Here is a 27,784-nt window from a genome sequence, read left to right as displayed (position 1 = left end):
TATCATTGACAATACACCATGAGCTACTCTTGCAGCTCGTCTGCACTGCTCAGAGAACTTCATATCTGCCTGCACCACCACCCCCAGGTCCCTTTCATTCTCTACCACTGTCAGTGTAGTACCACAGAGTTGATACGTTGCTCTGGGGTTGCTGTTTCCCATATGTAGTACTTTACATTTGTCAATGTTAAACTTCATTTGCCACCTCGAAGCCCATCTGCTCAACCTTTCCAAATCCTGTTGCAGCAGCATAGTGTCAGTAGTGTCCTTGACAACCCTGCCAACCTTCGTATCGTCTGCAAACTTGGACATTAAGCCTGACATACCATCATCAATATCATTTATAAATACAGAAAACAATAAAGGCCCCAATACTGAACCCTGAGGGACTCCACTAATAACATTAGTCCACGATGAGCAGTGTCCATTGATTACCACTCTCTGTCTTCTCCCCCTCAACCACCCCTTTATCCATAGCAGCAACTTGCCTCCAATGCCACACTGCTCCAATTTGTGCAGCAGTCTTCCATGTGCAACAGTATCAAAAGCCTTTCTAAGATCCAAGTATATAATATCAAAGTTATTCCCTGCATCCAGTTCTTTTGTGACTGCATCATAGTATCCAATCAAATTGGTCAGGCAAGACTTCCCCTTAACAAAACCATGCTGTGTCCTAGCTATAACTGAAGTCTTGTCTAGATGATCCTGCAGTGCTTCTTTCACCAGTGCCTCCATTAATTTTCCGGGAACAGAAGTTAAACTCACAGGTCTATAATTACTTGTGTCAGCCTTTGATCCCCCTTTGTGAATTGGGGTCACATTTGCACATCTCCAGTCAATGGGTACCTCCCCTGAGTCCAAGGAAGCTCTCATAATTATGGCTAAGGGTTTGCTTACCTCCTTTGCTGCCTCCTTTAATATAACTGGATAGATCCCATCCACCCCAGGTGCCTTTCTTGTGTTTATCTTCAACAATTTCTCCTCCACTTTGCTCTCAGTTATTACAAGATTCTCTAGCTTACTGCTAGAGTTGAATACACCTCTGGCATTCCCCTCGCTGAATATCTCCTCATGTGTGAATGTCGATGCAAAATATTCATTTAGTTTGTTAGCTACCCGAGCAGGGTCATCAACAGTTGACCCATCGATCTCAAGTGGACCAATCTGATTCATCCCCTTCCTTCTAGAGTTTACATAAGTAAAGAACTCTTTGCTGTTTTTCTTTGCATCCCTTGCCAAGGATTTCTCGTAATCTGCCTTCGCCTGCCTAACCTCCTTTGTAACTTGGTTGCATATCAACTTGTATCTATCATAGGCGTCCGTGTCACGTGTTAATTTGTATGTATCCCATGCATTTTTCTTCTCTGCCATATGCCTCATTAGTTCATCTGACAACCATTTAGGCCTAAACCTTGAACAATATTTCTTAGTTGGTATGTAAAGCCTAGTAGCTTCCACGATAAGTTCTTTGAATGCTTCCCATTTTGAATTTGCTGTTGGCAATATCATCAGTTGATCCCACTGTATAGAATTTAAATACTGTCTCAGTCCATTGTAGTCGCCTTTACGAAAGCAATACCCCTTCCCTTTACCCCTAATGGTAGTTACCTCTTTGAGTAACTCCCACTTCAGCACACTGTGATCACTGCCACCAAGTGGTTCATTTATCTGCAGATTCTTAATGCATGAAGAATCACTACTGATAATCAAATCAAGAGTATTACTCCCTCTAGTTGCCTCCCGAACATGCTGATGTAGAAAACAATCATCCAATAAATCCACAAAAGCCTTGCTACTGTGTGAGTGACCAGCCCCCAAATTCCAGTCAATATCTGGGAAATTAAAATCCCCCATTATAAGACTCTCTGATTTACTGGCCCACTCTATTTCTCCGAACAGTTTCTTATTATACTCATCAGAGTCATTAGGCCTATAGCACACTCCTACTCTCAATTTTGATCTCCCAATGCTTATGTCACACCAAACTGACTCGACACTGCACTGTCCAGCGATGTCGACTGGCTTCACTTCCTTGGATTTTATGTGTTTTTTAACTAATAGCATAACCCCTCCTCCCTTCCTATCCTGTCTATCCTTTCTGTAGACATTGTACTCCCCAAATTCCAGTTCTGCATTTCTTATATCTGTGTGACACCACGTCTCTGAAATCCCCACAATATCTGCCTTTGATGTTTTGAGCAATACCTCAAATTCATCAAATTTATTTACTAAACTCCTAGCATTGGTGTACACACAAGTATATATGCACCTGTTCTTTTTCTTAGCTACCCTAACACAACCCATGTGTTTACTTGTACCCCAATGATTCCCAGCAGTCTCTGAAATATCCTGCATCTTATTTTCCAGGCTGCGGCTCATTCCAATAGAAGCAGTGCAAGAATCACTTTCACCTCTGCCAGTGGCTACTGTTAATCTATTAGTCCTTGTATCCCCCCAATCTAGCAGTTTTCCGACCCACCTAACATTGCCTCGATAGCATCAGCAAACATTCTTGCACCCTTTCTATTTAAGTGTATCCCATCCCTGTAGAAGCAGTCTCTCCTGTTAACAAGTACAGACCAGGCTGAAAAAAATTTTACCCCTTGAGCCCTGCACAATCTTTCCAGGGCCGAATTGATTGACAGGGCTCTCATCATATACTCCCTCCTATCGTGTCTGGGCAGAATTGCAGACACTTTCAATTTCAACCCTAATTCACGGCTTTTTTTCATCAGTGACCTGTACTTGTCAAGTAATTCCGCCGGTCTCCTACTCTTAATGTCATTAGTGCCAACGTGTACAACTATATCACCTTTTGTGCCCTTAAAAGATGATATCCGCTCTACAACGTCATCAACTTTTGCCCCTGGCAGACATACCCTGGTCCTATTCCACCTATCCTTTTTACAAAGCATGTTTCCCGTTTCCCTGACAATAGAGTCACCAACAACTACTAGTTCCTTTGGGACCAGCGCATTCTGCCTTGGGGGTTGCCGCTGTGTTCCGCGATGACCAAGTGCAAGCTCTGGCATTGGTGTGGGCAGCTGAGAGCTTGATGGGCCCCTCACTTGTAATCCTTCGAGGGCATCCACCCTATCCTTCAAGCTCTCATATAGGCCCATAACAACGCTGAGTTGTCGCCTTATCTCCTTACACTCCTTGCATCGCACACACACAAAGACATCCCCCATGGCAGTATCATGTCCCATACTTGACTGCTCCGCAAACATCAAGCAAATAGTGCATCTTACAAGGCATTCCCACAAGCCAATAGATAATCATTCCCATTCCCATAAGCCAATATTCCCATAAGCCAATAGATAATCATTAAGGAAAGATAATTGTAGAATGGATGTAAAAAGTTTGCCTATAGTCAGAGTAAACAAGTTGTCACTTAGTGTTTTAAAGTTAAGGAAATAATGCAGTTCACATAATTTCCTTAACTTTAAAACACTAAAAGAAAATTACTTTTACAGAGGAATTGGATAAAATCTGTAAAAAGTAGAAACAACAAAAGTGCTACCTTAGTGTTGCTTTCTTGCATCATTTTGCTGTTATAATACTAATACTAAGATCACACAATCCCTAATGATTCTGCTTTGCTCCTAACATCATAAACCATCTTATGGCACTAGTCAGTTACAACTATCATCATTTCATCCTATCACATTCGAATACTTGCCAGTTTGCAGAACAGTTATGTGTCTGAAGATATGTCCTGCAAAACCAGTCTGCAGAACACAACTTGAAATACCCTGGTTAGGTTTGCCATACACAATGTGAAATCATCTACACCATATCTAGAACAGAGAAATATTATGTATGAAACAGTGGCAGTGTTGCACAGGTGAAGCATACAGATCTCAGGGCAATATGAAAGAACTTTTTAGACCATCAAGGAGATTAATTCTGTCAAATTAGTACTGACCAAATTTCTATAACTCTATAGGTGCACACATCACTGCCATAACTCAGCACTTCCATTACACCAAATGGCTGGAAACATTCCTAATTAATTACTGCTGCCTTGGTTTCAACAGTAATCAAGCTATGCCCATACATTCTCCTTTCAAACTATCACCGCCAAATTTAAAATTTCTGGAAATAATACATTACAGTTGATATAAGAAAGTTCTCACTTTTCCTGATGGTTCTGACTTTTTCTCTCACCTTGTGCCTTAACTACATCAAGAGTTCTTGTTTCTTACTGCAACAGAACATATTAGCAAGATATTCTGAGAGCAGAAATATTTCAAATGAGTGCGTAGCTAATGCCAGAGAAGCTAGCTTAAATAACTTTAACAGGTGAGTCAGGGTAGTTAACTATAAGAGAATATTAAGTCTTAATTGTTTATACAGTAATGTCAGAAGTGTTGTCAATAAAATGAGTGAATTCGAACTGCTGATTAGAACAAGTAACGCTGACATAATCGGGCTTATGGAAACATGGTGCCGCCTGGAGACAGGGATAATGAGTTTCAGTATGGTATGTATAATGTATTTAGGAAGGACAAGGAAGATAGAAGGGGTGGTGAAATCATGCTTTTCATCAAAAGCAGCCTGAGCCCGATGAAAGCTTTCCTGGATTCAGACATTTCGCATGCTAGTATAGAATCTGTATGGTGTGAGATAGTTGGAAGCAAAGGCAAATGAGAGTGGGAGTAATCTACATGCCAGGTGATTGTGAAGATTATGATGAGAGCCTCTACATGCAAATGGATCACTACATGCAAATACATGAATGGGCAAGTAGGGTGAATGTCTTATTATGAGTGATTTTAATTTGCCTCTAATTGATTGGAGCAAATGGGAAGGAAACTCCACACGGGGGACAAAATTTTTAAATCAACTAGATGATTGCTATTTGTATCAACATGTCAGGGAAAGTACTAGTAAAAAAAAAGAATACTCTATACCCCATCGTCACCCATGAACCAGATGACATAATAGGGCTGACAGTACAGGAATCAGTAGCAGGAAGTGATCATGGAGTTCTATGGTGGACAATGAAGAGAGAGAGGTAGCAGTAGTTAAAGGCAAAGGAATGGGTTTATAGGAAAGGAAATTATTATGGCTTAAGATGCTACATGGCCTCTAATACCATTAAAATACCATTAAAAAATACTCCACGAGGAGGATTCAAAGTTGCATGAATAATGAAGTTGTCAGATTATTTGAGCAGAAAAAGACAGCATGGAAAAGTTACAGAGCAATAAAAAGTATTGACGCCTATAACAGCTAAAAATTGATCTGTAATAATGCCACTGAAAAGATTAGGATGGCAAAGGCAGATTATGGAAATCACTGGCAAAGAAAGCAAAGGAGGATAAGGAATTCTTCACATATATAAATGCAAAGAAGAAGACAAACAAGACTGGACCCTTATGTAATGGACATGAGATAGTATTAGATATCCCAGCTGAAGTTGCAGATCAATTCAACAGTTACTTTGCATTGATATTTACAAAAGAAAAACTCTTTACGTCAATGAGAAATTAGCATTAGCATCAGTAGAGGCATATGATGCAAGAAAGCAAGCTTATGCAGCATCAGCCGAAAAAAAAAAAAAAACTTCCACTTCACCCCTTCCTTCGTTCGAAACACCTGTCCAGCTGAGCCTTAAATTTATTTAGGCTATCAACTTCCACAACAAGGGATGGAAGTCTGTTCCACCAACCAACTACCCGCTGGCTAAAGGCAAATTTCCGAACATCTGTACATGGAACTAGTCCTCTGTACATGGCATACAGATCCATAGGAAGAGTTCCAGCTATGACCTGGATTGCTGTTGTAGATACTGTTCTACAAACTCAGGGTAGCCAGTAGTATTGTACGTTGGATGGAACTCAATCTGTCTCTCATCTTGACCAAGCCAACTTGGTGAAACCAGGCACCGGCTGCATATGTGACGATCGGCAGGAAGACTACTTTATAGTAAAGATGAGGCATCCTCATGGAAAGGCCCCAGTCATTTCTGGAGATATGAAAAATGGAACCAGAGAGCTTCTTGATTTTTGATCTGAGATGGGTGAGGTATGGCAGGAAGCTCAGTTTGTGGTCACTCCGAGAATGGTAGCTTCAGTAACTATGGGTAGCCGGATTCCAAAGATTTTAACCTGAGGTTTAGCTTGTGCTTACAGAGCATCATTTCGGTTTTACTTGGGTTAATGTGGAGTTTGTTCAAAGCTGCCCAGGAGGACAGATCAGACAGGACCAGATTGGCTTTTATGTTCAGTGGCACTCCTAATTTTCGAGACAACGATTGTAAAGTCATCGGCCAAGGCTACAACTTTGGTTTTCTTAAAGAAGTGGGAGAGCCAATCCTGTATAACCATATTCCACACTACAGGCTCCAAAACCGACCCCTGGGGGAATCCACGAGAGACAGGCCTGTAGACATGTTGATACTTGGATTTTAAGATAACAGTTCTTTCAGAGAAGTAGCTAAGGGAAAGTTGATATAGTTGATGGGAACAGGAGGCAGATCGGAGGCGCTCCAAAGTGCTGTCCCACCAGGCAATGTCGAATGCTCCCTCAAAATCGACAAAGATTGCCAATTCAAACTTGGCGTCGGAGTTTTCTATATGTAATACCAGGTCAAAAAGGGCCTCTTCACAGGCGCGTCCTGGTGGGAAGCCATATTGATGTGGAGAGATTAGATTTTTCGCCTGGAAAAGTCCTGAGACTCTTAGGACCATAAGATGCTTGAGAATTTTGCCAAGAGTGCAATGGGACAGTAGGAGCGAGGATCTGAAGGTGGCTTCTGTGGTTTCTTTATCAGGCACAGAAGAGCAGTTTCCCAGACCTTTTGGGAACGAAACTTTCCTGGAGGCATTTATTGTACAATAGGGGGAGGTATAGCGGCCTTAGTTTAAACAAACAAAAGATGAAGGTATACTCTATCAGGTCTAGGCCAGGGCATTTGTTCGGGTTTATTTTCTGTAATACTGTGGTCAGCTCTTCTGGGGATGAAAGGATCCGTTGTGCTTTCCATGATGCAGTTTCGATTTGCTCTTCTGATTGTTGAATGCTCTGGGAGATCCTAAGCAATGTCGTCTGAATTAAATAACCTGTCAAGGATTAGGTTGGCTGAATCATACCAGTTGGAGGTTTCCTGGGAGTTAGCCTGTACAGAGCATAAGCCTCAGGCTTCCTTGCACCATATAGCTATCCTACATCTGTCTTTCTTCAATTTGAATTTATGCCCTCCCAGGTGATTATTCTGAGCAAGAGGCAGAATCCCATCAGCATTGAGCATGCTCAAACCATTCAAGGCTTTATACACCTCTATCAGATCACCTCGCCAGTGCAGGGATAATCACCTCCTTATCCCTGCTAGAAAAATTCCTGTATATCATTGATAAGACACCATGAGCTACTTTTGCGGCCCATCTGCACTGTCAGAGAACTTCATATCTGCTTGCACAATTACCCCAGGTCCTTTTCATTCTCTACAACTGTCAGTGTAGTACCACAGAGTTGATACGTTGCTCTGGGGTTGCTGTTTCCCATATGTAGTACTTTACATTTGTCAATGTTAAACTTAATTTGCCACCTCTCAGCCCATCTGCTCAACCTTTCCAGATCCTGTTGCAGCAACATGGCATCAGTAGTGTCCTTAACAACCCTGCCAACCTTTGTATCGTCTGAAAACTTGGACATTAAGCTTGATATACCATCATCAATATTATTTATAAATACAGAAAACAATAATGGACTCAACACTGAACCCTGAGGAACTCCACTAATAACATTAGTCCACAATGAGCAGTGTTCATTGATTACTTCTCTCTCTCTCCTCCCCCTAAACCACCCCTTTATCCATAGCAGCAATTTGCCTCCAATGCCACACTGCTCCAATTTATGCAACAGTCTTCCATGCGCAACAGTATCAAAAGCCTTTCTAAGATCCAAATATATAATATCAAAGTTATTCCCTGCATCCAGTTCTTTTGTGACTGCATCATAGTATCCAATCAAATTGGTCAGTCAAGACTTCCCCTTAACAAAACCATGCTGTGTCAGAGCTATAACTGAAGTCTTGTCTAGATGATCCTGCAGTGCTTCTTTAACCAGTGCCTCCATTAATTTTCCTGGAACAGAAGTTAAACTCACAGGTCTATAATTACTTGTGTCAGCCTTTGATCCTCCTTTGTGAATTGGGGTCACATTTGCAGATCTCCAGTCTATGGGTACTTTCCCTGAGTCCAAAGAAGCTCTCATAATTATGGCTAAGGGTTTGCTTACTTCCTTTGCTGCCTCCTTTAATATAACTGGATAGATCCCATCCACCCCGGGTGCCTTTCTTGTGTTTATCTTCAACAATTTCTCCTCCACTTTACTCTCAGTTATTACAAGATTCTCTAGCTTACTGCTAGAGTTGAATACACCTCTGGCTTTCCCCTCGCTAAATAACTCCTCATGTGTGAATGTCGATGCAAAATATTCATTTAGTTTGTTAGCTACCTGAGCAGGATCATCAACAGTTGAACCATCGATATCAAATGGACCAATCTGATTCATCCCCTTCCTTCTAGAGTTTACATAAGAAAAGAACTCTTTGCTGTTTTTCTTTGCATCCCTTCCCAAAGATTTCTCGTAATCTGCCTTCGCCTGCCTAATCTCCTTTGTAACTTGGTTACAGATCAACTTATATCTATCATAGGCTTGTGTGTCATGTGTTAATTTATATGTATCCCATGCATTTTTCTTCTCTGCCATATGTCTCATTAGTTCATCTGACATCCATTTAGGCATCTAATTATCGGAGTGAAGCTGAAAAAAATATAATTAATGATGTTAAAATTTCACATGTTTATTTAATAAAAAAACTTTCGAGCCTACAGGCCAGTAAGGCGCCTGTGGTTGATAGCATATACCCTACAATCTTAAGGGAGGTGGCAAGTGAGTGCACTGAACCATTGAGGCTAATTATGAGAGCATCACTGGACTTGGGAGTGATTCTGTTGGAGTAGGGAAAATCATGGAGACAATGATCAAGGGGGGAATTCAGGATCATTATTCAGGATAGAAATGGAATTCTGAAGGATACTCAGCATGGTTTTGCAAAGGGAAAATCATGTTTAACTAAACTGGTTAGCTATTTTGACTGGGTCACTCAAGAACTGGATTTGGGGAATAATTTCGACATTGCTTATTTGGATTTCAGCAAAACATTGGCTCAGTCACACACAAGTGGTTACTTTATAAGCTGGAACAGGTTGGAATCACAGGGAAAATCCTTAGATGGTTAGCTGGATGGCTTCAGGGCAGGAAGCAGATTGTTGTGATAAATGGTTATTCCTCAAATTGAGTTGATGTAAGAAGTGGGGTTCCCCAAGGATCGGTATTAGGACCACTGTTGTTTTTGATTTTCATAAATGACATCAATGAAGGGATAGAGGGCGTGATGTCTGAATTTGCAGTTGATGTAAAGATTGGTAGAGTAGTTAATGATCACCCTCAAGAAGAGCTTCTTCAGAGTGACCTAGATAGACTTCAGGAATGGTCAGAAAAATGGCAGCGTTGCTTTAATCCAGCAAAGTGTAAGGTATTGCACCTGGGGAACAGTAACCCAAAAATGACATACACTTGGTGGAGTTGAACTAAAGCCGGTAGTGGAGGAAAGGGACTTAGGTATTATGATACAGTCAGACATGAAGTTCTCCGAGAATTGTAGACTGGTTGCAAGACAGGCCCATGGTGTCCAATCGATGATTTATCGAACAATTGCGAGTAGAGATAAGGACATCATAATCCCATTATATAAGGCTATTGTTAGGCCACACTTGGAATACTGTGTTCAAGTATGGAGACCACACCTAATGAAAGACATTGTGCTTCTTGAAAAAGGGTCCAAAGATGGGTAACTAGCTTGGTGAGATCGACAAAAGGGCATCCACATGAGGAAAGACTTCGAATATGTGAGTTGCAGAGCTTGGAAACTAGGCACTTTAGAGGAGACTTGATTGAGGTGTTTAATGCTCTGAGAGGCATAAGCAAAATGAATGTGGATGAAATTTTCATGGTTATAAATGATTCTAGAACAAGGGGCCACAATTTCAAGTTAAGGGGGAGATGTTTAGATTGGATTGCAGGAAGTTTTATTTTAGCCAGCGAGTTATAAATTACTGTAATAAGTTACCTACATGGGTGGTAGAGGCTGACAGTTTGGGGAAATTCAAAGGTCAGCTGGATAATTAACTACAGGAGGAGGGAAACACATAGGTTGTCTATTTCATTTTCTCTTATTATTATTTTATTTATTTTTTGTTATTTTTTTGGCTGGTGCAGCATAAGCCATAGGCTTCCTTGCACCATGTGGCCATTGCTAATACTAATACTAATACTATTATTAACTACCCTTATTCTGAACCTGCCCCTCCATTATAGTTTAGCCATTTAAAAATATTATTTACTATTATATATATAACAAACATTTTATAATGATTTTTCTACTTATAATTTTAAGCTGATTATAAGCTCATTGTAAAATGTTTATTTTTAGTATCCCCTGGTGGTAGTCAATGTCAAGTGTCAGAATAGGATAGTTTTTTTTTTTTTTTTTTGTGTGTGTGATATTAATTCTGTATTTCATCATATGCCTCTGATCTAAACCGAGAGTAAAGTGAAGGAGAAATTGTTGAAGCTAAACATAAGAAAGGCACCTGGGGGTGGATAGAATCTATCCAGTTATATTAGAGGAGGCAGCAAAGGAAGTAAACAAACCCTTAGCCATAATTATGAGAGTTTCCTGGACTCAGGGGAGGTACCCCATGGACTGAAGATGTGCAAATGTGACCCCAATCCACAAAGGAGATCAAAAGGAGACACAGGTAATTACAGACCTGTTAGTTTAACTTCTGTTCCAGGGAAATTAATGGAAGCACTGGTTAAAGAAGCACTGCAGAATCATCTAGACAAGAATTCAGTTACAGCATGGGTTTGTTAAGGGGAAGTCTTGTCTGACCAATCTGATTGGATACTATGATGTAGTCACAAAGGAACTGGATGCAAAGAATAATTTTGATATCATATATTTGGATCTTAGAAAGAAAGGCTTTTGATACTGTTGCACATGGAAGACTGCTGCACAAATTGGAGCAGTGTGGCATTGGAGGCAAATTGCCGCTATGGAACGGAGAGTGGTAATCAATGGACACTGCTCTTCGTGGACTAATGTTATTAGTGGAGTCCCCCAGGGTTCAGTGCTGGGTCCATTGTTGTTCAGGCTTAACGTCCAAGTTTGCAGATGGTACGAAGGTTGGCAGTGTTGTTAATGACACTAATGACAGTACGCTACTGCAATAGGATCTAGAAAAGTTGAGCAGATGAGCTGAGAGGTGGCAACTGAAGTTTAACATTGACAAATGTTAAACCTCAGTTTAACATATGAGAAGCAGTAACCCTAGAGTAGCATATCAACTGCGTGGTACTACACTGACAGAGGTAGAGAGTGAAAAGGACCTGGAGTAATTGTGCAGGCAGATATGAAGTTTTCTGAGCAGTGCAGACAGTTTGCAAGAGTAGCTCACAGTTGTCTTGTCAATGATATACAGGAATTTTTCTAGCAGAGATAAGGAGGTGTTAACCCCTTGTATAAGCCAATGGTCATGCCACACCTTTACTGTATACAGGTGTGGAGGCCTCATTTTAAGAAGGATGTAGAACTGCTGGAATGAGTACAGAGAAGGGCAACAAGATGAGTGAATGGAACAAAGGGTTGCTTTTATGAAGAAAGGCTTAAGTTTTGCAAATTACAGTGTTTGGAGACTAGGCACCTGTGAGATGATCTGATTGAGGTGTATAAAGCCTTGAATGGTTTGAGCATGCTCAATGCTGATGGAATTCTTCCTCTTGCTCAGAATAATCACCTGAGAGGGCATAAATTCAAATTGAGGAAAGACAGTTGTAGGATAGCTGTGCGGAAGTTTGCCTTTAGCCAGCGGGTGGTTGATTGCTGGAACAAACTTCCAACTGTCGTAGAAGTTGATAGTTTTTTTTTTTTTTTGGCTGATGCTATATAAGCTTGCTTTCTTGCATCATGTGCCTTTGCTAATGCTAATCTACACTGAAGTACTAATTTTAAAAGGTCTCATAATGGATTTATGAAATTTCAGAGTGTTACTTTCTCATCACTGGCCGAAAAAATAACACCTTGTCTTGTCTTGATTGCTATTGGTATAAGTGGTTTTCTCTTTGTAGAATTAAGTTCTCATGAAGTTTTCTTTTTTTTTCTCATCATGAGAAAAAAGAAAAGAATGGCAATGACTATATAAACAAAATTAAAAGAATCAGAAAGACTTGACAAAGACTATCCATTGAAACAAGTCACTTTTGACTTAGGTATAAGGTAGAATCATTATTGGACATTATAACTATCAGGTTACAATTCATGAATGGGGAGTTTTTGGTCTGATCACATAGGATATTTGTAAGACTTAGTGAATTCATTTCTTATTTAAATTCATAAAAATGTACACATATTCCTTACCTCACCTAATTCTATTTTAAGTTCACAATATTGTTTTAAGTTGCCTATTGAAAGATAACAGTCAGCAGCAGAATGCAAGCACTCATCTCTACTTGGTGCACCAAGGCCTCCTCCACCAAAGCGAGTCATTTTTACTAATTCCTTTTCTTGAGCTTCTGACTAATAAAAATTATAATACAGAAATAATACTATTCTTTAAAAATGCATTTAGAATTTCACTGTTATTACTGATATATTATATTTAGTATGCAATGTACTGTTATATGAGTTTACACTGCATTTCATTCTAATTATAATGATTTCAATAGATTATATGGGAATTTTTGTTTTGCATAAACAAAGAAGAGCCTCCATAAATGTGAAGGCTTTCCTCCATAGATAGAAACAGGAATGTAAAATAAAAATCCATTACAAAGATGAGCTTAGTTTTTGTTTTTGTATATATACTGTCTGGTGGTTTATCAAATTTACTTTCTTAATGAATGATAATACGTAAAATAAAAATCAATTACAAAGATGAGCTTAGTTTTTGTTCATATTGTCTGGTGGCTTGTCAAATTTACTTTCTTAATGAATGATAATGCATTTTCGAATTTTAATTAAATTTTTTAAAACAATCATATAGAATTACTAACTTGAAAGGTACTGAGTTACTAGTGGACAGACAAAATGGTTACAGAGCAAGAATTAGTAACCTTTCATCAACTGCAGAAGAGATAAAAATTTTATAAGCTGTTGTGGAGTGGTGTCCTAGTTGGATTTTTTAAACACTAATTACCAGAATGGTTTTTAGGAATAGTATATAAATACAATTATCTATTTAATATATCAGGTGTGGCAATAAAGTTCTGGACTGGTGCAATAAAAAGAACAAAGTGAAGAGACTCAAAAATGGTTTTATTTTTATTCAGAGTAATCACCACCTAATGGAATATACTTATTACACCATTCTAAGTTTCTGAAATGAGTCAGTGAAGGCATCCAAAGAGATGATATTCAGTTCAGTGGTTCTGTTATTCTTTATGTCCTCAACATCTCTTTCCACTGAGGGCAGTTTTCGCCATGGGAAAGAGGAAGAAGTCCATTGGTGCTGGATGGGGAGAATAGGGTAGATGGTTTGATCTGTACAATGCCACGTTTCATCATATGCCTTCACAGTCATGGGGGGGGGGGACATTGTCATGCAACAAGAACACAAAGAACCCCTTTCTCACAAAACTGAGGCCTCATCTCAGACATGGGCATCAATAGTCTTTGAAGTACCTGTATATAGAATGCAGCATTGACTCTCATCTTTTCAGGTACAAATTTTTTATGAATCACACCATTTGTTGAAAAACATGATCAGCATCATGTTGATCCTGGACTTCTGTAAACGAAACTTTTTTCGTTTGTGATTTTGAAGTCCACTGCATGCTCTGATGCTTCGTTTCTAGGTAGTACTGAAACACACACCATTCATCTCCAGTGAAAAATACAGTCAAGGAAATTAGGATTGTCTTGACAAGTGGGGATGAAGTCTTTGCATGATGACATTTGCTGCATTTGTTCATCTGTCAAGCTGCACAGAACCAACAAATTGAACAGACTTTCCTTTAGATGTGCGGAAATTTACCTTTAGCTAGCGGGGTAGTTGGTTGTTGGAACAGACTTCCATCCCTTGTGGAAGTTGATAGCCTAAATAAATTTAAGGCTCAGCTGGACAGGTATTTCGAACGAACGGCGGAGTGAAATGGGGGTGGGTTTTTTTTTTTTTTTTTTTTTCGGCTGATGCTGCATAAGCTTGCTTTCTTGCATCATATGCCTCTACTAATGCTAATGCTAAATCTTTATGCAGAATTTGATGAATCATTATCAAACTCATCAGCCTTCATTCTGAGGGACAAATGAATCTCTTGCCAAAATTTCACAAACTTTTGCAAATCTCGGAAATGGGCTTCAATAGTCTCCAGTGAATGATACAGTCAAGGAAATTAGGATTGCCTTGACAAGTCCGGATGAAGTCTTTGCACGATGACATTCGTTGCACCTGCTCATCCGTTAGGCTGTGCAGAAGCAATGGATTGCATAGATCTTCCTTTTCTCTAAATCTGCATGCAGAATTTGATGAATCATCTCCTTATTCATAATTTCCTGAACCTTTGCAGTTCTATCCTCATTTCAAGAGATTGATGGGCGTCTACTTCTCAGGTCATCATGAACATCCTCACGTCCATCTTACATCTTTGAACTGCTTATACAATTCAAACACACTGGTACAACTTAACGTTTAATAACCATAAGCAGTTTTTTTAAGATTTCATGTTTTTGGTTGCAAATTTTCCCGTTTAAATTAAAATTTGATATTTGTTTGTTCCTCCATTGCAAAATTGTGACATGGAACATTAATGCTACTAATGGAACTGGTTGTTAGTTACAACCTCTCAGCCTACTGCACAATCTCTATATCACCATTTGTTGGAGGAAGTCTGTGTCGAGTATACTACTTCCATTTATTTTCAAACTCATCAAACATGACCGCAACAGCATCAGTCCGAGAACTTTATAGCCACACCTCTTATATACTTTTTAAAATTAAAACATATAGTTAATGCAAATGGAATAAAAATATAAGTTTTTCATGCTATTCCACATGTGTAACTACTGTACAAACTGGAGCAATGTATCGGAGGACAAGTTACTGCTATGGATAAAGGGAAGACTGGGTGGTAGTTATTAATGACCACTGCTTTCCATGGGCTAATATTTTGAGTGGAATCCCACAAGGTTTGGTATTGGTCCCTTTACTGTTTTTAATATTTATTGATGATAGTGGTGTAGTTTCAAGTTTCATGTCTAAGTTTGTTGATGGTATAAATACAAGCAGGTTGATGATTGAGAGTAATCAACAAGATCTGGATAACTAAGCAGATGGTCTGAAAAGTGGCAATTGAGGTATAACACTGATAAATGTAAGGTACTGATTTGGTAAAAAGTAATCTCAGGATAACGTACCATTTGGACAGGACACAGTTGTTGGAGAGGATTCCAAGATGTGCAACCAAACTAAATTAGACCAAGAAAGATGGGGGTTCTCTAAATTGTAGTACCTCGAAACCTGTGGAATCCAGGAGTAGACTTGATTGAAGTGTTTAAATGGTTTGAATAAACTAAACATTCATGGCTTCCCTACTTTTTCTCAGATCACACAAACACGCATGCATGCACACACAAACAAGAAATAAAAAAAAAAGGATGTTAATGTGATTTCTGGATTAGGAAAATTTTTACACAATTGTGAATGTTTAGCATTGGTAATAATATGGTAATAATAAATTGTGGGATCAGCCTTGATTTTATTTTTGATTTTAAGTATTTAATTTCAGAAAATAGCTGTTTTACATTTATTGGGGCTCCCAATTAGGAATAATTTAGGGATTGCTGATGGGAAGGATTACATTGGGGGATATGATACCACTCATAAGTTCAGAAAAATGATGGAGATGAGTATTAGAAACACGAGTCTGTTAGATGCTATGTCATCCACGGGCAGTTACTGTAGAATAAGAAATAAAGGTTTAACACCAACCTTTTCAGCAAGTCTCCACAGGGTACACTAAAATAGTGTGAGGGCTAGATTGTGTCTTGTACGGATATACTGGATTTAGGTAGCAATTCCACTTTATCTTTCTAAAATGTCAATTAAAATGAAGTTTACTACCACATAGTTGGTACCACACATAGGGTAATGGAGGATGAAAAATCCCTGAGGGTAATTGTGCAGTCAGATATAAAGTTCTCTGAGCAGTTCAGACAGGTTTCCAGGGCAGCTCATGAGGTTTTGTCGATGATATACAAGAATTCTGTCAGAAGGGATAAGGAGGTGATTATTCCATTGTATAAGGCAATGATTAGACCAAACCTTGGATATTGCATAGAGGTTTGGGAGCCTCGTTTTAGGAAGGGTGTGGATCTTTTGGAATGGTTGCTGAGAAAAGTAATGAGATTAGTGAGGGGGAACAAAAGGCTTCAGGCTTCTTACCAGAAAAGGCTTCAGTTGTTCACACTGCACTGTCTGAAGACTAGGCACCCACAAGGTGATCTGATTGAGGTGTTTAAAACTTTGAATAGACTGAGTAAGCTCAATGCTGATTGAATTCTTCCTCTTGCGCAGACCATACATTGGTGTTCAAAGAAAGTGCATCACCCCTTAAAATTGAAATTGTTGTCCAAATAATGTAAGTATATGGCAATATTTCTTACAGATTGCATCAGATAAGATTGACATGCGTAGGTGATGACGTAATATTGCATCAGCTAAGAAAATACAGTATAATCCAGTGAATGTATTTAATAACACAATAAATACAATAAGATTCAGTAGAAGCTTTCGAGACTGACAAGTCTCTTTATCAACTAATAGACTGAAATTTGAATACAACTGATATAGTTATGAATGCAGTGAGCTGAGAGTGAAGTCACGTTATTCAAGCTGGTTTCCTACTGTTGTTGCATGGACATGCGCTGTTTTACTCCAGCGTTTGTCGAGGTGTAAAATAGTTGTCTCCAGGATGGGGTGCATTCTCATGCCTTTGCAGTGGTTTATGGCCTTCGGATTGTTCAATATATTAAGTGACTCTAGCCATGCGTGGTGGCAAAAGTGTTGTGAGTGGTCCACTATTTCAAAGTCACGTTTGGGATCGAGATCGTGGCTGGTGCCAAAAATGCTCCGCGACTGCGGACTAGTCAGTTTCGGCAAGCCAGATTGCTCTGTCATGCTCCGTAAGGTGATTTTGAAGACGTCTTGATGTCTCACCTATGTAGCAGCTGTCACAGTCTCTGCAGGTGATGCAGTATATTACATTGCTGCGTAAGAGAGGTGTGACAGGGTGTCTTTCCACTGGAGACAAGCAAACGTAGGTTTCTGCAGGGTAACTGTACGCATTTGATGTTGTAATTTCTGAGGATTTTTCAGATCTGACCTGACACGCCTGGATAGTAGGGAATGTAGGCAGATTGTATACTGTCTTTGTTCAGGTGGTCTTGGGTGGGATGTGAGTTATTGTGCTTGTAATAGGCATCTGTCTAGCACGTGGGATGGATATCCACATTTGGTCAGGTCTGTCCTCACACGGGAAATCTTGTTGTGTCTGATTGCATCAGTGCTGGAATGGCTCCAAGCCCTGGAGAATAGGGTGCGGGCAGTGCTGCTGAGATGACTGGGTGCATGGCCGGATCTGTAGTTTGTAAATTGTCTGCACCACATAGATTTACGGTATACCGAAGTCTCTAGACATGGGTCTACGCGTTGCACTAAGACATCCAGGAACGGGAGTGCCTCATTGACTTCTAACTCTAGAGTAAACTGTATGAAATTAGACAGGGAATTAAGGTATTCTAATAATGCTGTTTCAGAGCCATGTGGTATTACAGTGAAAATATCGTCAACGTATCTGCACCATGTTGTAATAGGTACAGGTGGGTTCAGGTGTATCTGCTCCTCTAAATCTTCCATGGGGATGTTGGCTACTATGGAACTGACAGGGGCATCCATGGCAGTGCCATGCACCTGTTGGTAGACTGAATCCTCAAAGGTGAAGATGCTGCTTGATAAGCATAGGTTGAGGGCGGTGAAGATGTCATCAGTGGATAGTGATGTTCTAGTTGGAAGGCTTAAGTCGTTCTCGAGGAGCCTCCTGGCACAGTGTATGGCCTGTTGGACGGGAATTGAAGTGAATACTGAGACCACATCAAATGATGCCATGACGGAGCTGTCAGGAATCGAAAGGTCTTTAATGAGGTGGATGAATTCGCCGCTATTTTTGACGGTGTGTGTGGTATTTCCTACAAGAGGTGAGAGGAGGTGCACAATACTATAAATCTGAGAGGAATACCCAGTTTGTGGATCTTTGACAATCCATAGAATTGCGGCAATTGGCAGCCGGTGGCATGTAGAAGATGCTGAGTTGTAGTTGAGATTTTCTTATCTTTAAACCATATGTTGACAAGTTTATTGATATGTGTCTCTAGATGTTTCAAGACCTTAATGGGTGGATGAGACAGAGGTTCATATACATTTGGGTCTAGTAGTAGGGCCAGGGCTTTCTCTCGGTAGGCTGACCAGTCTAATACAATGGTACAGCACCCTTTATCGGCAGGAAGTATGACGATGGTGTTGTCTTTTCTTATAGATGATAGGGCGGCATGTTGACGATGGTTAAGGTTTGAGTAAGTCTGCCGAGTGCTGCGGAGGATTGCGGCAGTCCTGAAACGGATCTCGTTGGCAGTTTCTTCGGGAAGGTTGGTAATACTGGCTTCTATACCCATAGCGAGCTGGGTGACTGGAGGTTTAGCATTAGCATTAGCATTAGTAGAGGCATATGATGCAAGAAAGCAAGCTTATTCAGCATCAGCCAAAAAAAAAAAAAAAAAACCTCTCCCATTTCACCCCTCCGTTCGGTCGAAATACCTGTCCAGTTGAGCTTTAAATTTGTTTAGGCTATCAACTTCAACAACAAGTGATGGAAGTCGGTTCCACCAACCAACCACCCGCTGGCCAAAGGCAAATTTCCGCACATCTATCCGACATCCGTCCTTCCTCAATTTGAATTTATGCCCTCTGAGGTGATTATTCTGAGAAAGATGAAGAATCCCATTGGCATTGAGCATGCTCAAACCATTCAAAGCCTTATACACCTCTATCAGATCACCTCGCCGGTGCCTAGTCTCCAGACTCTGTAATTTGCAAAACTTAAGCCTTTCTTCGTAAGAGCAACCCTTTGTTCCATTTACTAATCTTGTTGCCCTTCTCTGTACCCGTTCCAGCAGCTCTACATCCTTCTTGAAATGAGGCCTCCAGACCTGTATACAGTACTCAAGATGTGGCCTAACCATTGCCTTATACAAGGGAATAATCACCTCCTTATCCCTGCTAGAAAAATTCCTGTATATCATTGACAAGACACCATGAGCTACTCTTGCAGCTCGTCTGCACTGCTCAGAGAACTTCATATCTGCCTGCACAATTACCCCCAGGTCCTTTTCATTCTCCACCACTGTCAGTGTAGTACCGCAGAGTTGATACATTGCTCTGGGGTTACTGTTACCCATATGTAGTACTTTACATTTGTCAATGTTAAACTTCATTTGCCACCTCTCAGCCCATCTGTTCAACCTTTCCAGATCCTGTTGCAGCAGCATAGCGTCAGTAGTGTCCTTAACGACCCTGCCAACCTTTGTATCATCTGCAAACTTAGACATTAAACTTGATATCCCATCATCAATATCATTCATAAACACCGAAAACAACAATGGACCCAACACTGAACCTTGAGGAACTCCACTAATAACATTAGTCCACGTTGAGCAGTGTCCATTGATTACCACTCTCTGTCTTCTGCCACTCAACCATCCCCTTATCCATAGCAGCAATTTGCCTCCAATGCCACACTGCTCCAATTTGTGCAGCAGTCTTCCATGTGCAACAGTATCAAAAGCCTTTCTGAGATCCAAATATATAATATCAAAGTTATTCCCTGCATCCAGTTCTTTTGTGACTACATCATAGTATCCAATCAAATTGGTCAGGCAAGACCTGCCCTTAACAAAACCATGCTGCGTCTGAGCTATAACTGAATTCTTGTCTAGATGATCCTGCAGTGCTTCTTTAACCAGTGCCTCCATTAATTTACCTGGAACAGAAGTTAAACTAACAGGTCTATAATTACTTGTGTCAGCCTTTGATCCTCCTTTGTGAATTGGGGTTACATTTGCACATCTCCAGTCTATGGGTACCTCCCCTGAGTCCAAAGAAGTTCTCATAATTATGGCTAGGGGTTTGCATACTTCCTTTGCTGCCTCCTTTAATATAACTGGATAGATCCCATCCACCCCAGGTGCCTTTTTTATGTTTATCCTCAACAATCTCTCCTCCACTTTCCTCTCGGTTATTACAAAATCATCCAGCTCACTGCCAATGTTTACTTTACCTACATCATTCTCCTTCCTGAATAACTCCTCATGCGTGAATGTAGATGCAAAATACTCGTTTAGATTGTTAGCCACCTGAGCAGGATCCTCAACTGTTGAACCATCAATATCCAGTGGACCAATCTGATTCATCCCTTTCCTTCTCAAGTTCAAGTATGTAAAGAACTCCTTTCTGTTTTTCTTTGCATCCTTTGCCAAGGATTTTTCGTAGTCTGCCTTTGCCTGCCTAATCTCCTTTGTGACTTGGTTACAGACCAACTTATATCTATCATAGGCTTCCATGTCACCCATTAATTTGTATGTATCCCATGCATTTTTCTTCTCTGCCACATGTCTCATTAGTCCATCTGACAACCATTTAGGCCTAAACCTTGAACAATATTTCTTAGTTGGTATGTAAAGCCTGGTAGCCACCAAGATTAGTTCCTTGAATGCTTCCCATTTTGAGTTTGCTGTTGGTAACATCATCAGTTGGTCCCACTGTATAGAATTTAAATACTGTCTCAGACCATCATAGTCGCCTTTACGAAAACAAAAGCCCTTCCCTTTACCTCTGATGGTAGTTACCTCCTTGAGTAAATCCCACTTCAACACACTGTGATCACTGCCACCTAGTGGTTCATTTATCTGCAGGTTCTTAATGCATGAAGAATCACTACTGATAATCAGATCAAGAGTATTGCTCCCTCTTGTTGCCTCACGAACATGCTGATGTAGAAAACAATCATCCAATAAATCCACAAAAGCCTTGCTAGTGTGCGAGTGACCAACCCACAAATTCCAGTCAATATCTGGGAAATTAAAATCCCCCATTATAAGACTCTCTGATTTACTGGCCCACTCTATTTCCCTGTACAATATATTATTATACTCATCAGAGTCATTAGGCCTATAGCACACTCCTACTCTCAATTTTGATTTCCCTATGCTTATGTCACACCAAACTGACTCGACACTGCCCTGTCCATCGATGTCAACTGGCTTCACTTCCTTTGACTTTATGTGTTTCTTAATTAATATCATAACCCCTCCTCCCCTCCTGTCCTGTCTATCCTTTCTATATACATTGTATTCCCCAAATTCCAGTTCCGCATTACTTATATCTGTGTGACACCACGTCTCTGATATCCCAACAATATCTGCCTTTGATGTTTTGAGCAATACCTCAAATTCATCAAATTTATTTACCAAACTCCTAGCATTGGTGTACACGCAGGTATACATGCACCTGTTTCTATTCTTAGCTACCCTAACACAACCCATGTGTTTACTTGTAACGCAATGACTACCAGCAGTCTCTGAAATATCCTGCATCTTGTTTTTCAGACTTCTGCTCATTTGAATAGAAGCAGTGCAAGAATCACTTCCACCTCTGCCAGTGGCTACTGTTAATCTATTAGTCCTTGTATCCCCCCCAACTAGCAGTTTTCCGACCCACCTAACACTGCCTCGACAGCATCAGCAAAAATTCTTGCACCCTTTCTATTTAAGTGTATCCCATCCCTGTAGAAGCAATCTCTCCTGTTAACAAGTACAGTCCAGGCTGAAAAAAATTCTACCCCTTGAGCCTTGCACAATCCCTCCAGGGCCGAATTGATCGACAAGGCTCTCATCATATACTCCCTCCTATCGTGTCTGGGCAGAATTGCAGACACTTTCAAGTTCAACCCTAATTCACGGCTTTTTTTCAACAGTGACCTGTACTTGCTAAGTAATTCCGCCGGTCTCCTACTCTTAATATCATTAGTGCCAACGTGTACAACTATATCACCCTTTGTGCCCTTAAAAGATGATATCCGCTCTACAACGTCATCAACCTTTGCCCCTGGCAGACATACCCTGGTCCTATTCCACCTATCCTTTTTACAAAGTATGTTCCCCGTTTCCCTGACAATAGAGTCACCAATAACTACTAGTTCCTGTGGGACCAGCGCATTCTGCCTAGGGGGCTGCCCCTGTGTTGCCTGATGACCAAGTGCAAGCTCTGGCGTTGATGTGGGCAGCTGAGAGCTTGATGGGCCCCTCAATTTATTTCCTTCGAGGGCATCCACCCTGTCCTTCAAGGTCTCATAAAGGCCCATAACAACGCTGAGTTGTCGCCTGATTTCCTTGCACTCCTTACATCGTGCACACACAAAGACATCCCCCTTGGCAGTATCATGTCCCGTACCCGACTGCTCCGCAAACATCAAGCAAACAGTGCATTTTAATAGACTGTGATTCAGAGGGCAACTGCCCCCCTCAGTTCTCCCCTGAACCACAGCACTCCCATTAGCTTGAGCCTTTTGCTTTGCTGCTCTGGTCAGAGTCATGATTCCAATTTAATTCAATAAAATTTAAAACAAAAATTAAATCCTTAAGTTATATCCCAAAACGGTTATGTTATATATATATATATATTTTTTTTTTTTTTTTTTTTTTCGGTATCTAGTGTTCCCTTTATACAACTTCCGTATCACGTGTACCACTACAGTTATGTATTAATTATTTGTTACGATTAAGTCGTTATATATATTTATAGAGTTAAAAATACAATTTAATTGACAATAAAGTTTATCAAGATTAATAGATTTACTGATTAATTGACAATATTATATTATGCAGTATACTACACTAAGCTTATGCTATCGTGTAAAAATGGCGGGAATTCACGAACGGTATTTCTACGGACTCGTAAGTATTGATTAGCTTCGAAATCTCGCTATCTCAATTTAGAATAAACTAAGGATCCTGACTAGGTCTATAATCTACTTATAGAAGATAATTTGATATAACAATTGGTTAATAAATCGACTAAATTTGGTTAAAAGACCTCTCGTTCAATTTGTGACACGTGGATTTGATACCGTTACCGATACTAAGTAATATCTACGAAATCTCTGTCTAAGTTAAACTTTAAACTAAGTATCGTAACTAGGAATATAAAGCTACTCTAGAAAATAAGTTAATATGACAATTTAAACTAATAAAGCAGAAAATAAATCAGGAAAAACTTCTCTGTTTGAAGAGCTTTAAGGAGCAATGTCTGCACAGGCTAACCTACTAGATTGTATGACAGCAAACTTCATGCCATTGGATAAGACATTGAGCTGTTCAGTGGATAGTTGTTTGCTGCTTAGGTTCAAGATGAAGGAAGTTGCGTCATTTGAACGTGTGCTCGCCCTTGAGGAGTTAGCTTCTCTGTCTAAGTTAATGAATTTGCACTGTTGGCATAAACGGTAGGTATCAGAGATCTGGTTAGCTCAATGACAGATAGTATGTACAAGGTTCGTAAATATGACTTGTTGTAGTCAGCGCTCTTGATTTCCCGGTGGAGATGGGTTATCCACAATTTTAATATTTGTAGACTGAAGCTGAAACAGGCATGTTCCATACGAGAGTTGTGGAACGGGGCTTTGTAGCGGAACCCTTTAGGGATGATGTGTTTGCTTTTGCACCTATGTGCAAAGTGTAGATGCTGTCTGTTGCGGGCTATTGAAAAGAAGGACTACTGTAACTACACACAATCGTTGTAGACATTGCGGCCGTAAAGGGAATGTATTATCATGAAAGGGCCTGGTGTACTGGGGGTCCATGGTTAAGAAAATACAGTATAATCCACTGAATGTATTTCATAACACAATAAATACAATAAGATACAGTAGAAGCTTTCGAGACTGACGAGTCTCTTTATCAACTAATAGACTGAAATTTGAATACAACTGATATAGTTATGCATGCAGTGAGCTGAGAGTGAAGTCACATTATTCAAGCTGGTTTCTTATTGTTTTTGCACGGACATGCGCTGTTTTACTCCAGCGTTTATCGAGGTGTAAAATGGTTGTCTCCAGGATGGGGTGCATTTTCATGCCTTTGCAGCGGTTTATGGCCTTCGGATTGTTCAATATATTAAGTGACTCTAGCCATGAGCGGTAGCGAAAGTGTCATGAGTGGGCCACTATTTCGAAGTCACATTTGGAATCGAGATCATGGTTGGTGGCCCAAAAATGCTCCGCGACTGTGGACTGGTCAGTTTCGGCAGGCCGGATTGCTCTGTCATACTCCGTAAGGCGATCTTGAAGACGTCTTGATGTCTCACCTATGTAGCAGCTGTCACAGTCTCTGCAGGTGATGCGGTATATTACATTGCTGCATAAGACAGGTGAAGAATACCATCCAGACTGTATGGTGTCTACAGTGAAATTCCCTACCAGCCAAATGATATGTTGGTGCATTTTGTATCGTGGAGAAGTCACCTGCAGTTTATAAAAGGTTCTGTAAATGCCAATGGATACCTGGCTACATTGGAAGACAAATTGCTGCCAACCATTAGAGACCATTTCAACCTGCCAAGTAACTGCATCTTTCAGGATGACTCTGCTCCTTGTCATTGGGAAAAAAGTGTAAGTAGGCACTTCTGTAGTTACTTTAGCTTAATTTCTGCATTAGAGGTTTGACAGTAATATGTTTATATTTGTTACAAGTGAAAAATGGTTGGAAGAACGGCAGTCCATTACAACTCTTTGCTGGCCAGGAAACAGCCCGGCCAGACCTGAATCCTATAGAAAACTGTTGGCATCATGTGGAATGTGCAGTTGCCAGAAACAAAAGACCCTTCATGAACTTGAAGAAGCCATAATTCATGTTTGGAACCATTAACTATCAGTTGATTATCTTCAGAAATTGATCTTGTCAATGCCTCACAGCTGTCATCAGGGCCAGAGGCGGTTCAACTAAATATTTTTGCACCTGGTGAACTTTTCATTTTGTTTTCCATTTAAGATGATAAACTGAAGCAAAGTGAGGGCTTCTGATAACATTTCAGCCGTAATTGTCATGTTTACCAAAACTGTTGTATAAAGGTTGCAGTTGCTCATTTTGAAATATTTTGAGAGAACCTGTCAAATATTACTTAGCTTTACCTTAACTATTAATAAATATTTTTTATATAAATATCTTTACCTTAACTATTAATAAATAGATTTACGTTGGGGTTATGTTCCTGGGGGGGACAGGCACAAATGGAACCCTTTATATAATGGAGTCAATCGGGAATCACAGAGTCAGGTTCCGGGCACCAAAAATTTTATCTACAGCTTGGCATCGATTGTTTTATTTTATTAGCATTCTTCATAGTTGTAGCAATAGTCAATGGAGGCATATTCATAGCCCTACACACATTAGGGCGGCTTTCACCAGATTTCATCCTCCAAATATTGCACTAGGATTCAATGAATGTCTTTTACCAGTCATGGAATCTCTTTATTCTATTAAATTAAAAACTTTATAATATGACTGGCAAAAACTGTACATAGATATCACTATTATTTTTATTTAATTTATTAATAGCACAATTAATAAAAAATATTAGCGTAATAAATTTCCAACACGTGTAAATAGGGTAAACAACAACCAATTGAATGGTTCACAGCATGGACCTTTACTACCCGCATCCACGCATCCACGTGTGGTTACTTTGAGGGCGGGAATCTTTCTCGTCTCTGATATGGATGTGCTAATTGCTGATTGCCTCAGATTGTCCTAAATCATGCAAACAGTGCATAGCACAGTATGATGCTGATAAATTTTGTCTGACGATTTTAAACTTTCAATTTATAAAAAAATTTGCAAAAATAAAAATAAAAATGCCACTGTGGTTTGCGATCGGCGCAAATCAGACCAGCGCAAAATGAAGGCTACCTGTATTTCTATTTGTGATGCTAGTTATTAATGTAACATACCATCACAAAAAAGGGTTAGAAATGTGAAATTCCTAGGTGATGCACTTTCTTTGAACACCAGTGTATATGTGAGGGGACATAAAATCAAATTGAGGAAGGATGGTTGCAATATTAACAGTGCGAAAGTTTGTCTTCAGCTAGCAGATGGTTGACTGTTGGAAAAAACTTGAATCTGTTGTTGAAGAAGTGGGTAGTTTGAATAAATTCAGGGAAGAACCAGACAAACTATAAGAGGAGATGGACAGGAGAAAGCGTTTTTTTTTTTTTTTTTTTGACTGTATAAATTTGCTTTCTTGCATCATTTTCCACTACTAATACTAACCCTAAAATGAAAAATTCCTTGTCAACCACCCTACTGTAATTATAATTGTAACAGTGTATAGTGTTACAATAAAGATTTAATTCATTTAAAATTTAATAACTCCCTCCCTTTATTCCTGAAGAAGGGTACCTGTTCATTCATTTTTATTGTTTTCAACAAAATTCCTGTTCAATGGAAACTTTTTAAATTTTTAGTAGAGAAATCGAGACAAAAACTTTTGGCTAAGGTAAAGAAAGCCAACACGAGAACAATGAGAAACGTCGGATAACTTATGCGGAAAATTATTTTCCCAACACTGGACTCTAGCACTGCTCGCTCGGTAAACAGACGGTAGGTGTTATCGGTCTGGAGCCGAAATTGAGAAGGATATATTAATTGACAGGCAGGCGTGGCAATCGATGAAATGATTGGTGGGCGCGACAGATGACAAGCTACTGTGTAGTCATTGGTTGACATTATAATGTGTATTTATGAGTAAAGAACGGTGCATAATAGTTTTGTGATGAACGGTAAACAGGTAATAGTAGCAATGAATCTTTTTTATAGATGGAAGAAATTTGTAAGGAAAATAAAATGGTTGATTTTTTGATGAAAACTAAATTAATAAAAGTTTCGTTCTGTTCATTTTTATGTTCTTCATTATGTTTTTTCCTCATTATTAAAAGCAGATTTTTGGAGTTCATGAGTGTTTTTACTATACTGTTTGGTTACGAAAAAAGGAAAAGGTTTCTTTATTTTTCATTATATTTCATAACCTGATCTTAAAAATAAAAGTACAGTAATAAAAAATTAATATTTTGTTAATAAACAATTTATGCGCTAGTCCACCCATGATTCTAAAGAAAAAAGGTTAGGTTACCCCTCCATTTCGGGAGGGGTTCAAGCTCCATGGGACTCAAGTGGAGGTAACCTGACCTTTTTTCACCATTAGGGCATATTATTGAACAAAAAAATAAACATACAATCATAAAAAAATTTAATTTTTTATGAATGTATTTCTAAATATGACTGTGATTCTAAATAAAAAAGGTTAGGTTATCCCCTCCACTTCGGGAGGGGGTCAAGCTCCCATGGGATTCAAGTGGAAGTAACCTGACCTTTTTTCACCATTATGGAAAGTGTTCATTAGAGCAAGTTACCATTAGTGCTTCCGAGTGCTACTAAACCGATGTTATCATGTGTTGTGCTCGTGCACCAATCAGCACATCGTTTCCCCACCTACCTGTCAATCAATATATCGTTCTTGACTTTGCGACTTTGCTCCAGACTGATAACACCTAC

The 27,784-nt window shown here is 39.6% G+C and overlaps 1 protein-coding gene across 1 annotated transcript in view; it reads right to left on the bottom strand.

The window, feature by feature from the left end:
- LOC150088053 (WD repeat-containing protein 17-like) overlaps window positions 1-27,784 on the bottom strand; it is a 350,289-nt gene that overhangs the window by 115,129 nt on the left and 207,376 nt on the right. Inside the window, exon 15 of the mRNA XM_090369994.1 lies at window positions 12,494-12,652. Coding sequence (XP_090226120.1) covers window positions 12,494-12,652 — 159 coding nt within the window. The remainder of the gene's footprint in view (window positions 1-12,493; window positions 12,653-27,784) is intronic.

This window comes from Mastigoproctus giganteus, chromosome 3, assembly GCF_048544385.1.
Source record: "Mastigoproctus giganteus isolate SK-2022 chromosome 3, ASM4854438v1, whole genome shotgun sequence".
In the NCBI taxonomy this organism is placed as follows: domain Eukaryota; kingdom Metazoa; phylum Arthropoda; class Arachnida; order Uropygi; family Thelyphonidae; genus Mastigoproctus; species Mastigoproctus giganteus.
This window is presented reverse-complemented; position numbering and strand designations above follow the sequence as displayed.